The sequence below is a fragment of the Mesoplodon bidens genome, assembly GCF_964165515.1.
Source record: "Mesoplodon bidens genome assembly, chromosome: 13".
Classification (NCBI taxonomy): Eukaryota; Metazoa; Chordata; class Mammalia; order Artiodactyla; family Ziphiidae; genus Mesoplodon; species Mesoplodon bidens.
In genome coordinates, this window is record NC_138169.1 from 72342311 (window position 1) to 72356653 (window position 14343).

The 14343-nt window shown below is 36.8% G+C and overlaps 1 protein-coding gene across 6 annotated transcripts in view; it reads left to right on the top strand.

Moving 5' to 3' along the window:
• WDR7 (WD repeat domain 7) overlaps positions 1-14343 on the top strand; it is a 363724-nt gene that overhangs the window by 65211 nt on the left and 284170 nt on the right. For all 6 annotated transcript variants that reach the window (XM_081251713.1, XM_081251715.1, XM_081251714.1 and 3 more), the window contains one exon: positions 6690-6904. In XM_081251713.1, coding sequence (XP_081107839.1) covers positions 6690-6904 — 215 coding nt within the window. The remainder of the gene's footprint in view (positions 1-6689; positions 6905-14343) is intronic.

The following is a 14343-nucleotide window of genomic DNA, read 5'->3' on the forward strand; positions in this document are numbered from 1 at the left end:
TCTCATTTCTGTGCATTTTTAAAAACAGAATTGCTGTCTTGCTGTTATATTACATATATAATTTTGTATCTTACTTTTGTGTTCCTTTTTGTTTTATCCTGTCTGCTGAGCAGCACTGTTTCATGTTTGCTGGTTTGGTCCATCTTACAAACTAAATACAGTTGACCCTTGAACAATGTGAGGGTTAGGACACTCACCTTCTGCATAGTTGAAAAACCGTGTATAACTTAAAGGCGGCCCTCCATTCCCATGTTTCCTCCATATCCGACATTTCCCATCCTTGGATTCAAATGACCGTGGATTTTGTGGTACTGTAGTATTTACTGTTGAAAAAAATCTGTATGTATGTGGACCTGTGCAGTTCAAACCTGTGTTGTTCAAGGTCAACTATATACAGAGTTTGTCTTGGGCTCTGGAGTCAGACTCCTTGGTCTGAATTTAAGATCAACCATTTGAGGGCCTTCCCTATTGGTCCAGTGGTTAAGACTTCGCCTTCCAATGCAGGGGGTGTGGGTTCCATCCCTGGCTGGGGAGCTGGGATCCCACATGCCTCGTGGCTGAGGAACCAAAACATAAAGCAGAAGCGGTATTGTGACAAATTCAATAAAGACTTTAAAAATGGTCTACATCAAAAAAGAAAAAAGTCTTTAAGATCAACCATTTGATAGCACTGTGATCTATGGCAAGTCTCTCAATTTACTCATCTGTAAAATAAAGATAATAATAGTTCCCGTTTATAGTGTTTCTGGGAGAATAAAATGAGAGAATATTTACCTTGTGTATAGTAGATGTAAATGTGTATCCATGTATGTTTGTGTACTTTAAGTTTGTGTGTATATACTTTCATATGTGTATATTTCCTATTATTGTTATTTAACAAATATGCTTAACTTGTTACTTTATTGAGCTTGGGGATATGACCTTACCTACAAAGAAATATTTTCTATGAGAATTAGTATTAAAGAAAGTAAGTTATAGTGATGATAGTTATAAAACACTATTTTAAAATACTATACATATTAAATTAACAATTGATATATTATAAATACAAGAGTATGGTAAACATGTAGGACTTAAAACATTAAATTAATATGATAAAGGAAGAGTATCATTTTCCTGAATTTCTTTAGATGCTTAAATATATGATACTTGACTACTTCAGATACTTTAAATACATCTACAAAGAATATGAAATTCTTTACAAATGAGACCTTACTGGAAGACAAAGTTACTTTTCCAGTAGTTTCCCTAGTAGGAAATGACAAATAGCTCCTGACTGTATGTTTACTGGAGGATGTTATTTTTATAACCAGTTTAGTATAATTAAGCCCAATACATAATGTTGCAATTTAACAATTATCTTCTGACCTTCGGGAGGATTTTGGTAAATGATCAGTCAGTAAAGGCATTCTTAAATCAAGATAAAGATAGAGAAGCAGAATAAATTTTGGACTTCAACCATAATAAGAGGTGTACACTCCTTTTCCTTCTTGCTGTTCAGGCTTTAGCTAGTAATATAAAGGTCCCTGAGGAGCCAGTAAGGCACATCCTGAAGGTATTGACATTATTTATTTATTAAATTTATTTATTTATTAAATAAATAAAAAATGAAGCAAAATAAATCAGATTTGGCCAAGGTTTGATGTATGAAATGTATTTAAACTCTGCGAAGATACTTTGCCCTTCTACTTAGTGTTTTGGGAATGTATTTTTACAAGTGAAGCCATATTACATTAAAATTACACATGCATTTTGTGCAGTTTTCTCTTTGCCATTTTGAATTATACTGATTTTCTAGCTTGAAAACACTTAAAAATGTCTTTATGCTTTTATGCAGCATTTTCTTTTAGTTGTTTTTCCCTTCAAATGGGTAGTTTTTATTTTCAGTGTTTATTTCCTAATGACATGAAGTTGAAGCTAGTAATATAAAACTTAATTACAGAGGTAGAGGTCCAGAGTCTTTTGTTCTTTTATTGTATCATCTTAATTATATGCAATAGCGCTAAATAGTGTTGTGGAGGCCGTGGAAATTATTATTCTTTCACGTCTCTGGGTAGTTAGAAAATTAGTCAAACAACTAGCAACAAGATTTGGCTGGCTGGACCTCTTGACTCCTATTTAGGAACTTATTAAAGGTGGGTCAACTGACCTAGATAGTGGCTGCTTCTCCATGGAGTTATGTTCTGTAGGGATCAACTCTCCATTCTTCACATTTGATGTTCCCAGTAACCATGCCGTGGTGTTCTCACAGGCCTATGACAAGGTCAAAATCCTGTCTATTTGGGAAACAGTGGCATGCTTTAAAATAATGACTGGTGCTACAAGACGTTCTTCTTATATGACTATTTCCAAGCCTTAACACCACTCTTATCTGCACATTTTTATCATCTTTGCTACATAATAAAAATGATTCATCATATACCTATTCCTAGAGGGACAGTTATTAGGTGTTCTTGTACAAATGTAAACACCAGTAGTGATTGCCAAATATTATTAGAAATTAGTGTATGAAGTCTTAACCAATTTACTTTGTTCTGTTATCTTTTTTCTTTTCATTTATTTTCTGTCCCTCCAAGTTTTCTGAAATATTCCTGTTTTTGCAATAACTTCATGAAATATGTGTTTGAATCATTTTTTAAAACTTAGTTATCCAATAAAATATAGCAGAGAATATGAATTAATGTATATTTGTCTACTGGCACAACATGTATAAAGCAACATATATAAAGCATGGATATCAAACAAAATTAATTTTGATTTATTTATATTGATGGTTTTGCCTTGTTACTAAAATAACCGAAGAGAATCAGGAGGTGGTCCTTCAGTCCAGTCTTTTTTTATTAGTAAAGGGTTTAGTAGCAAGTATTTTCTTCACATATTTGACCTTTTGCCTGCAGGGTTTAATACAGTAGAGATATGATTTTATGTTTCTGTTTCACAGCATATGGCATTACATCATCAACTTTTCTATATCTTCTACATTTTTATTTTCCATTGTATTACAAAAATACCATAAGATAGGATAGGCAAAGACACAGAGGATGAAATGGTTAAGAAAAAATTGGCACTTTTCGAAAATCTCAGTAAAACTAAGTATAATCAGTTTCTTTTTTCCCTTTGGATTCACTTTGAAATTTTGAAGGAAGAGGTTGTTAGAGTGGAAATATGACTGTCTTTTCTACTTTCCTCCTCATAAGTCCTCTGTGCAGTTAATTACTAAGTCCTTCCCATTAGGTACTCCTTCCTTCCCTTTTTTCTTTCCAGTGTACTATTCTTATATCAGGCTATATTTTTTCACACCTAGGCTATCTTTATTGGTGTCTCTGTCCTCTATTTCTACCTTCTAATCCATCCTGTACTCTGTTGGCAAATTAATCATAGGAAGTAAAACAATAACAACCACACTTGGTTCATGCCACTGTCTGAATGAAAAAAACATAAGTAATTTTAGTTCATGTAGCCTTTAAGAAAAGGCCCTCCACAGTGTGGTACATTCCTACCTTTGTCTTATCTCTTACTGTTCTTTTACACAGACATGTTACTCTGTGTGAAGAATAGTTCTAATCAAGAATAATTGGGTCACTGTCTACCACTTCTTGTCTTTTGCACCATCCATATTGTTGCTCATGGTTTTCATTCATTTGGAACATTATTTCTTTCTATTTGCTTATTTGTTTAAACAGTATATTATCTTTTAAGGAAATTTGAATATAGAAACAAAATTTGACATATTTTCCCCTGTAGTTACCATTTCTGTTGCTCTTCATTGCTTTGTGTAGATCCAGATTTCCATCTGGAATGATTTCCCTTTTGCCTAATATTTAATATTTCTTGCCGTGCATGTCTATGGGTGATTCTTTCAGCTTCTGTATATCTGAAAAACATTTTACTTCACCATCATTTTGAAGATATTTTTTTTCTGGGTATAGAATTCTAGATGGACAGTTTTTTGTTTTTTCCTTTCAGTATTCCACTATCTTCTTGCTAGTATTATTTCCAGTAAAAAGATCTGCTGTCATCCTTATCTTTGTTCCTCTATATATGCTGTGTCTGTTTTTTTCTGACTTTTAAAAGTTTTTCTCTTTATTATTAGTTTTGAGCCGTTTAGTTATAGTTTTCTGCATATTTCTTGTGCTTAAGGTTTGTTGTACTTCTTGGATCTGTGGGTGTATAGTTCTTAACAAATTTGGAAGCTTTTGGCCATTATTTATTCAAATATATTTTTGATGATTGATATCCCCCCTCTTTTCTCTCTTTGGAGACTCCAGTTATATGCCTATTAGGCTACTTGAAATTGCCCACAACTCTAGGATTATTTTTTCATTTTTAATGTTATTTTTTCTGTGTCTCATTTTATAATTTCTAGTCTATGTTTTCAAGTTTACTGAGCTTTTCTTCTACAATGTCTAATATGCTTTTGTTCCCATTGAGTGTATTTTTCATCTCAGACATTGTAGTTTTCATCTTTGAAAACTACAGGTTTGATTTTGGATATCTTCCATGTCTCTCTATTCAAACTTTTTGAACATCTGGAGTACAATTATAATAACTTTTAATGGTTTTGTCTGCTAATTAAAAAAATGCTGTTTCAGTGGTTTTTATTGATTTTATTTTTCCCCTCATTATAGATTATATTTTCCTGCTTTTCTCCAGAATAGCCTAAAGGTGGTTCTAGGGTGGAAGCAGGGAGATTAGCTTGTATGCTGTTGTCCCTAGGCAATAAACAATGGTGGATTATTAGACTAGAGTGATGGCAGTGGAGCTGGTGAAAAGTGGTTGAAGTATGAGTATATTTTGAAGATAGAACCAACAGGATTTGCTGATAGTTGGTTGAGGAGCATAAAAGAATGAGATGGGCCAAAGATGACTCCAAGGTTTCAATCATGAGAAACCTGAAGGATGCAATTCATTTTAAGATATTGAGAAGTCAGAGGGAGGAGTAGATTTTGGGAATATCAGGAATTCGATTTTTGATACATTAAGTGGAGTTGAATATTAGATATTCAAGTAGAGATGTTGATTTGTAAATTGTACAGTTGATGCTTGAACAACACAGGTTTGAACTGCTTGGGTATTTTTTTCAATAGTAAATACCACAATACTACATGATCTGCAGTTGGTTGAATCTGCAGGTATAACTGTGGATACGGCGAGCTGACTATATAGCTACATGTGGATTTTCAACAGCATAGAATGTTGGTGCCCCTAATCCTTGTGCTATTCAAGGGTCAACTGTATATATGAGTCAACTGTATATATGAGGGTCAACTGTATATATGAGTCTGTAGTTCAAGGGAGGGAAGTCAGAGTGGGTGGTACAAATGTGGGAAATCTTAGCATATAGAAGATATGTAAAGTCATGACACTGGATATATCACCAAGGGAATGTAGGTTGATAATGGTTGGGGCACTCAGGGTTTAAATGTGCTTCTGTGATGTAAAAAACCAGCAAAGGAGGCTAAAATGGACCTGCCAGGAAAAAGAAGAAAATAAAGGGTATGCTTGCCTGGAAGCCAAGTGACAAAATGTGTTTCAAGGAGTGGAGAGGAAGATCGAGAGCTGCTGACAGTAAATGATAGTAAAATGAGGGCTGAGAACTGGCTATTAGATTTAGCAATGTGGAGAGTAGGTTCTGTGCACATTTGGTGTAAAATCTGATTTGAGTAAGTTCAAAGGAAGATGGGAGGAGAAAAATTTGGAGGTGGCAAAAATAGGCAGCTCTTTAGAGTATGATTATGAAAAATGGGATACATACCTAGTTAACCCACCTGGGTTAACTGTGTGTGTGTGTGTGTGTGTGTGTGTGTTTTAAACAGGTGAAATAATTGCATGTTTATAAGCTGATGGGAATGATCTGGTAGATAGGGAAAACTGATGAAGAGAAAGAGGAGAATTGTTGACATGGTGTCTTTGGGCAGACAAGAGAGGGATGGGGTGTAAGCCACAGGTGTGTTAGTAGGAGCCTGGATAGTTCATTCATAATTATTGAGTAATGTGACTGGAGATGTGATAGTGGGAGTTTGTGGAACTTCTTTTTTAATTGCTTCTTTCTCTATGAAATAGGAAACAAAACTTTTCATCCAGATGAGGACAGGAAATGGAATGGTGGGATTGGAAGAGAAAGAAAGTATGGAATAATGAACTAGGAGAGTAGGAAAATGAAAGGTCTGTGGTCACTATTAAGGGCCCACCGAGATCAGTGGTCAGGAAATTCAAGTGGCTCTTTCAGTATGTTCATCATTCATGTCCATCTTCATTGTAAGGTGCAGAGTAGGTGGAGAGTTGAATTCAACTAGTGTTGAAATGATTCTATAAGATTGACATATAGTTTTAGAGGAAGGTAAAATTATAGAAATTGCTGTTTGTAATAGACTAATGGTGTGGCGTGATCAAGGAGACCATCTTGGAAGTGGAAAGAAAGTAGAAAAGCCTGGAGGAAATTGTTGAAATCTTGGCTCTGAACTTGAGTTTATTGGGAAGTTGTGGTAGGGCCTTACGGAAAAGGAAATGATTAAGGTAATGCTACATGGAAGATCATTAGAGGAAGGAAATAAACAAGAAAATGTTTCTGGGAGGCACTGATAAAACATATTCCTACATTAAAAAATGTCCATGCATCTTCCTTTCCTAAAAAATGACTTAGAGTCTTCCAGAGTTGTGTAATGATTGTGAATGTATATGTCTTCCAGGCGCACTGGACCGGTGTGTGATGGGGATCACAGCGGTAGAGATACTGAATGCTTGTGATGAAGCAGCTCCTGCTGCCGTTGACTCACTTAGCCACCCAGCAGTCAACTTAAAACAAGCTATGACACGACGCAGTCTTGCTGCTCTTAAAAACATGGCCCATCATAAGCTACAAACTCTTGCAACTAACCTCTTGGCTTCGGAGGCATCTGACAAAGTAAGTTTTGTATGTGGGCTCACGTGTCCCCATTCAACTTCATTTAATAATGCAGCTTTGGCACGTCTTAGGGAATCATTTTTGGGAGATGACACGGGTGAAAAATAAGCTTCTGATTTTTATTTAGGTTTTCCAACACAGTTTTTAAGTATTTCACCTATTTGGCGGTCTGAAAAAGTGACTTGTTCTTACCATTCAAACTATTTTAAAATGATTCCAACAGACTTAAGTGACTTCAGTTTCTGAAACTAGAGCAAACGTTTTATGTATAATCTGTCTTTCTGACTTTCTGACGGTCTTCCTGTAGAAAGGTTGAGCACGAGCTAATATCTTCAGGAGAAAAAAGTAACAATTTAGGCATAATTCGGATGTTTCTAATTGTGGCTTATCTTTTATTTGAGAAGGAGGTTCTGATTTTATTAGGGTTAGGCCATTTAAAGATTTAAGAAAATATGTGAGAGTAAGTGTGGTGAGGTTGCACAAGTGCTGGCATTTTTCTGCAAGACCGAAGCTCGATCCCACTTTCTCTACTGACACTTAAAATCAATGCATCAGTTACTTCTTCAGTTAACAGAAGATTTTCCTACTAAAAGAAGAATAGTCAACCCCAGTTCATTAATTGGCTACTTGTGTTTAGTTTTGTAGAGACTAGTCACTACTTTGTTTGTGGTATTTGTGTTCTGTGGTATTATTAGAACTAGTTTGTCTCTGGTAATGGATAAATGAATCCTAGAGATGATCCCAGTATTTTATCTGAATCACTACTTCAAATTCCTACTTCCATCTTAGAATTCATTAGAATTATGAATGGGTAACCAAATACCTTTATTTTCATTCTCTCTTATACCTGATTCCTATTTTTTAGATGGTGAGATGTGGAATAAATAACAAAGAGGTTGAAAGGGTCATGTACAAACTTGAAAATTTGCCCATGAATTAGCAAGTGCTAATGACATAGGAAATACTATATAGGCAGCTCCACTGACCCATATCCTCCAGTAATTGGCAGTAATATTTGATCATTCTGTCTTTCCCCCAAATATTAATGTGTTATTGGCTTTGTTATATTGTATGTTTCATAGATTAGAATTGTGAAATCCTTCTGTGATTGTTTTTCATGCTTTCTGTTCCATGCTCTAAAGTTTGAATAGAAGTCAGGCTTAAAGGCATTTGCCATGCCTATAATTTCTTTGAAGAGGTCATGTGGATGTTCCCTAGGAATTCAGTATTCATAGCACATTGTCTGATGTTCTATATAATTTTAATGTTGAGCAAACTTATAAAACAATACATTCAAGCACAAGCATGTATGTTTTGTTGTTCCCAAATTTATTCTTTTTCTTGTTGGTATCCCCTAGAAGTAAAAATTTGGAAAAATAATTATATAACTAGAAAATTAAAGAAAAGTAAGTGGTACAGTAACATTTATGAATGGCTTTTGTAAGTGGTCATGGTCCATTATGTGATTTTTACAATCTTGTTTGTCCCTGTGTTAATAGCACATTTTATAGTGCAATTAGTGATAAAAGCACCAGATATCAGGGACAGTACACTTATGTATTGTAAAATATATTGCTCGTGAACCTCCTCAGTCTTGTAGCAGTGGTAATTGTTGCCTGGCCTACAAGGAAAACAATTATAGGAGGGGAAAAGGCTTAGGAAGCTGAGGCTGCAGGAGGATAATCACTTTATGAAAAATGTATGTTGGCTGGACCATTAGGGATTTCTCGAACTATTTTCTCATGTTGACTTAGAGTCTCCTTCTGAGGGGAATATTTAAAGAGCCATCCTCTGGATGGCTTTCTAACCTCAAGAGAAATGAAGCCCACGCAAAGTTGAAAAAAAAAGTAACCAAAACATAACTAAGAGCCTCTCAGTGGTACAGGACTTACTCTAGGGTATTGGATCTGATTTTTTTTCATGGGTCTCTCAACGGAAAGTGAAACTTCTATGGGAATACTCTATATAAAGTATCCTTGTTTTCCCTTGTTAGAGTAGTGTTAGCACCTGGGCTATTTGGAAGTAACAAATATTTTACATTGTTAATTAGGTTAATTATGCCAGACATATACAGCTTTACAAGCAAAGATAATTTACTGTCCTGTGATTTTTTTTTTCTTTCACTGGAAGAGCAAGAAGGTGTTAAGTAGAATTATCCTTTATTATTGCATCTAATCTTTGGAAGGTGTGTGTACTCAAAACCCTGTGTATTCCACTTATGACATGTATCTTATATTTCTCCTTGTGTTATAATAACATATATACTTACCTAATTCTCCCTACTGAAATCCAGTCTTCTTTTTTAAAAAATTAATTTTTATTGGAGTATAGTTGATTTACAATGTTGTGTTAGTTTCAGGTGTACAGCAAAGTGAATCATTTATACATATATACACTCTTTTTTTAGATTCTTTTCCCACATAGGTCATTACAGAGTATTGCGTAGAGTTCCCTGTGCTATACAGTAGGTTCTTATTAGTTATCTATTTTATATATAGTAGTATATATATGTCAATCCCAATCTCCCAATTTATCCCCCCCCACCCCATCCTTTCCTCCTTGGTAACTGTAGTTTGTTTTATACATCTGTGACTCTATGAAATCCAGTCTTCTTGCAGACAGGGATTATGACTTATTTATCTCATCTCTGTGTTTTCCCCATGACGTCTCCTAGCAGCTGTGCAATAAATATTTGTTGAACTGGATCATGTGTAACAAAGTGCTGATAGCCTCTGCTGCAGCCTCTTTGCCCACCTCTTCTTCATTCCCCTCACAGTTGATTGTTTTGACTTCACAGTCAAATCTCTCCCTATTCATGAGACTCTAGATGTGGAGTGTTTATTAGGTACTTTGCCCTCTGTTCAGTTTTGCATTCTCTCCGTTTGGCACGTTGGTCCCAGCATAACTCATTCTCCTTCCTTGCCATCTCTGTATTTTCAAACATCCTGAAATTATCTCAACTTCCACCCCCTCCTTTACTCCTGTTTCTTGTGGCTCTAGGCCAGGGTTGCTCAACCCCAGCACTATTGACCTTTTGGGCTGGATAACTTTTTGCTGCGGGGGACTGTCCTTTGTATCGTAGGATGTCAGAGAAACATTTTTCCTCTACCCACTGCATGCACATAGCACTCCCTCTCCCCTAAGCATGACAGTCAAAAAGGTTTTTAGACATTGACAAATGCTTGCTGGGGGGCAAAATTGCCTCTGGATTAAAAGCACTGCTTTGCGGAAAAAAAGTTGAGAAATGGTGAAGATCCTACATCCTACTTTTGTGTCTTTCTTTTCCCCTCCCCAGTTTTCTTCTTTAATGTCTCTCCTCTTTGAGAATGGGGAAGTCAGCCTCAACCCTCATGCCTTCTGTCCACTGTGGCAGAAATAGTTCTTGCATTCTCTCTGGGCTCACACCTTTCTGTTCAGACCTTTCCTAAAACACTTCACTTTGTGTGTGGTATTTTTTTGTTTGTTTGTTGAGCTTCTTGAGGACAGGGGTTGAGTTTCTCCCCCTTTTATTTCCAGTGCTTAACATAGTATATGGAGCATAGCAAGTGCCCAGGAAATGTAGTGTGAAGTTAGTTTGCAAGTATAGATTGGAGTCATGTGGAATCAACTCGAATGCAAAGCCAAGGACTTAACTCAATGAGTAATGACACGATATTGGGTAGTCTTAAAAGGAGCTATTTGTTTGTTTAAGAATGATTTTGCCATGTCTGACACTTATATGCAGACCACTTTATAAATGTTGACTTGGGAAATGAATTGTGATGCTCCTGGGATGATACAGTGAGAGGTGTGGGAACTGGAAAGGATTAGGCAGTGGAAATGTAGACTAGGGATAACTTGTAAGCTGTTGTGTAGGTTGAATAAATAGGACTTCACAAATGAGCAAGAGAGGATTTGAGACATACAGGTTGATTTCCAAGATCTAAGCCTGGCTAAAGGGAGAATGGTGGAGCTGTTAACAGAAATAAACAACTCATGGCATAGGCTTTGAAGTTGATTGTAACAGGAGACATTTGCCTCTTCTGTGTAGTGTTGAGAGATGGGGTACATGTGGCGGGAGCAAACAACCTCCGAGAAAGGAATGATATGATGCTGGGGTAGAGTAGGGATGGGATTTTATTTCCTAAATGACCACTGTAATGGAGTGCCTGAATTCGACTGCAGCTGACATTTTGGGGTGCCTACTATCATTAGATTATTCCAGATATGCTGTTCTCCTTAATTCTCATTACAAATAGATGAGTTAGTTATCCTCAGATTTGCAAATGATGAACCTAAAGGACATTTGGTTAGAACAGAGATTGGCAAATTTTTTTCTGTAAAGGGTTACATAGTAAAAAAACCTTAGATTTTGTAGACCATATTGCTTCTGTCACAATGATTCAACTCTGCCATTACAATGGCATTAAAGCAGCTATAGACACTATGTAAATGGACTGGCTCCCAATAAAACTTTATTTATGAAAACAGGCAATGGGCTGGATTTGGCCCCTGGGTCATAGTTTGCTGACCCCTGCATCTGAAGATGGCATTATTAATATCAGGGTTGTGGGTACAGTTCCCCTATAGAATGGCCTTTGCTTCATTTTTGAAAAGCAGTTCAAAGGAGTGGTTTAGAGCCCAAGTTCTAGTCACAGGTGTATCTGTGTTCCATTTGCATCTCTGTAACTTCCTGCCTGTTGGTGACCTTGGACAAGTAACCTCCAGTGGCCTAGCTTACACATATAATTGAAAACAAATCTTTGCAAAGGAATTAAAGGTTGACAGTCGATTAGAGCAATGAAATAACAGCAAGACTTGGGGAATAAAAAAGAGCGTATAGAGTTAGTAATTAGTAAAGTCATTGGTCATCATTAAGAGCTGTTTTGGTAGAATTAGTTGGGTCAGAAGTCAGGATACAGCGAGCTAGGAATGAGCATGAGGTGAAGTGGAGGCACAGTGTGTGGAAGAAGTTTGCTTTTGGAGAAATAATAGATTAGTAGCTTCAGTGGCTGCAGGGTTAAGAGCAGAGTTTATGCTTTGGGAGCTCACTGAACACTTCTGTTGGTGGAGGGAGTGATTGGTGGGGCCATGGAAGAGGACATGGTGTTGAGAATAGAGTTGGAAAGTTCACCCTTATTAAAAATTGTTTCCGGGGCCTCCCTGGTGGCGCAGTGGTTGAGAGTCCGCCTGCCGATGCAGGGGATACGGGTTTGTGCCCCGGTCTGGGAGGATCCCATATGCCGCGGAGCGGCTGGGCCCGTGAGCCATGGCCGCTGGGCCTGCGCATCTGGAGCCTGTGCTCTGCAACGGGAGAGGCCACAGCAGTGAGAGGCCCGCATACCGCAAAAAAAAAAAAAAAAAAAAAATTGTTTCCGTATAATCTGTAGTGATGAAAAGAGGGAGGTGAATATAACAAACTATTTTCAGTGGAAGAAGAGAAGAGTAGGCTGTGATACCTGTTTTAAAAAAAGGAAGTGGTTATAATCCCTTGAAGGTAGAGTCATCTTCTTTTCTTTTAATCCCTCATTAAACTCAGGATAAGTAGCATATTGGATTAGAAGTTTGAGGACTTGTAAGATATAAATAACTAGGAGATCATAGCTGGCATGTCATGGCATTTGAGGAATGCATAAATGAATATGTCAAGAAGAATGTCTGGGCATATCAGGTGATCTTTTTGACAAGTTTTTCCACAAAGCATTTGCCAGACACTGGTTCTTGGTGAGGAGATCTTGGTGGATGCCTTGGGCCAATGGGATTTTATTAGTAAAACTAGAAAGCCCTTGCAGCCATAGAATTCATTTTTTAGGCCTACTGTGTGTAATTTTTTATTGGGCCCCGTTACATCTTGGGCATTGTTGTATCAATCAGAATCACCCTATTTATATGGAAAAATGATGAGGTTGAAGAAATTGAACATTGACCAGGATGATTTATCTTGTACCTTCCATCTCTCTCTCTGTTGTCTAATTAGTCAAAACCCTGAAAAAATGAATGGACTATATATGCAAAGGTCAGTAACTTTGTATTCTGTGTAACTAGGCAAGAGAATGGAATTTACAAGTCAAATATAACCAGCTGAGAACATACTCTGTGTTTTTTGCTTGCAGAATTCACTCTGTTAAAAAAAAAATTGTACTGATTGAATTGACTTTATGATTCACTGTGAAAAGGGCGCTTGTAAGGTACAGACAGAGACAAGCCAAATGACGTTATGTACAGGGTACCAGGCATTGTCTGGTGAACTGTTTTCAGCCTTAGAAAAATTCTTATGATAAGCCTGACCTTTGAAGTATCAATTAAACTTGCTTAACATTCTGCTCCAAAAGTTTAATGAATATTTTAAAAGAAAATATGAATATGTTAATTGTATATTTATTATATACTTTGAAGTATATATAAGTTCAGTTTTGGGTTCTTCTAAATGGTTATTAAGACAAAAACTTTATATTACACTAATTGTTGTCTAATTGTTAATAAAATTAAGGAGACTTAGCTAAGCTGCCCGGCCTTAAGAAAACAAAGGAGTGAATGTCTCTGTAGGAGGAGAACAAATGTTTATTAAATGCCTTTGTGACCAGTGATTCCCTTCGATGGAGGATAATAATTAGAAACTGAACGCAGATGCTGTGTGCACTCATTGCTCCTGTGATGACGTTGCATCCGGGCCCTTTCAGTAGACAGAGCTAGGTAGTATTATGTATGTTTACATGAATACACACTTACACAAACATGTACGTCTTTAAGTATCTCTCTATCTTCCTAAATATATTAAATACCTTGGGTTAGCACCATGACCTCCAATTCCAACCAAACACCACAGTGTTGGCTGTAGCCTCCCCTCCTGGCTTGTTGTAACTCTCTTCTTCAGCTGTGAGAAACCTCTCCCAGTATTTTCAGTGTATTTATTTGCTCAGTTCCCCCTTTGTGTAAACAATTTCCCACTCACCCCAAATCTCTTTTTAGGTGTGCCCACCAAAAGCTTGCCTCCCACAAAGGAAAAGAAGTTTCATTTCTTCTTGATTGTTAACATTTTCTTTCTTTCCACCCTCTGCTTCTCTTAGGCTTTATGAATTGTATTCATTCATTCTTGTGTTTCTTTCCATTGAGGCTTCTTTGCTAAAGTGATGTTTTCTTTTATTTTTAATTCTTTTTTTTAACATCTTTATTGGAGTATAATTGCTTTACAATGGCGTGTTAGTTTCTGCTTTATAACAAAGTGAATCAGTTATACATATACATATGTCCCCATACCTCTTCCCTCTTGCATCTCCCTCCCTCCCACCCTCCCTACCCCCCCACCCCAGGTGGTCACAAAGCACTGAGCTGATCTCCCTGTGCTATGCGGCTGCTTCCCTATAGCTATCTGTTTTACGTTTGGTAGTGTATATATGTCCATGCCACTCTCTCATTTTGTCCCAGCTTACCCTTCCCCCTCCCAGTATCCTCAAGTCCAT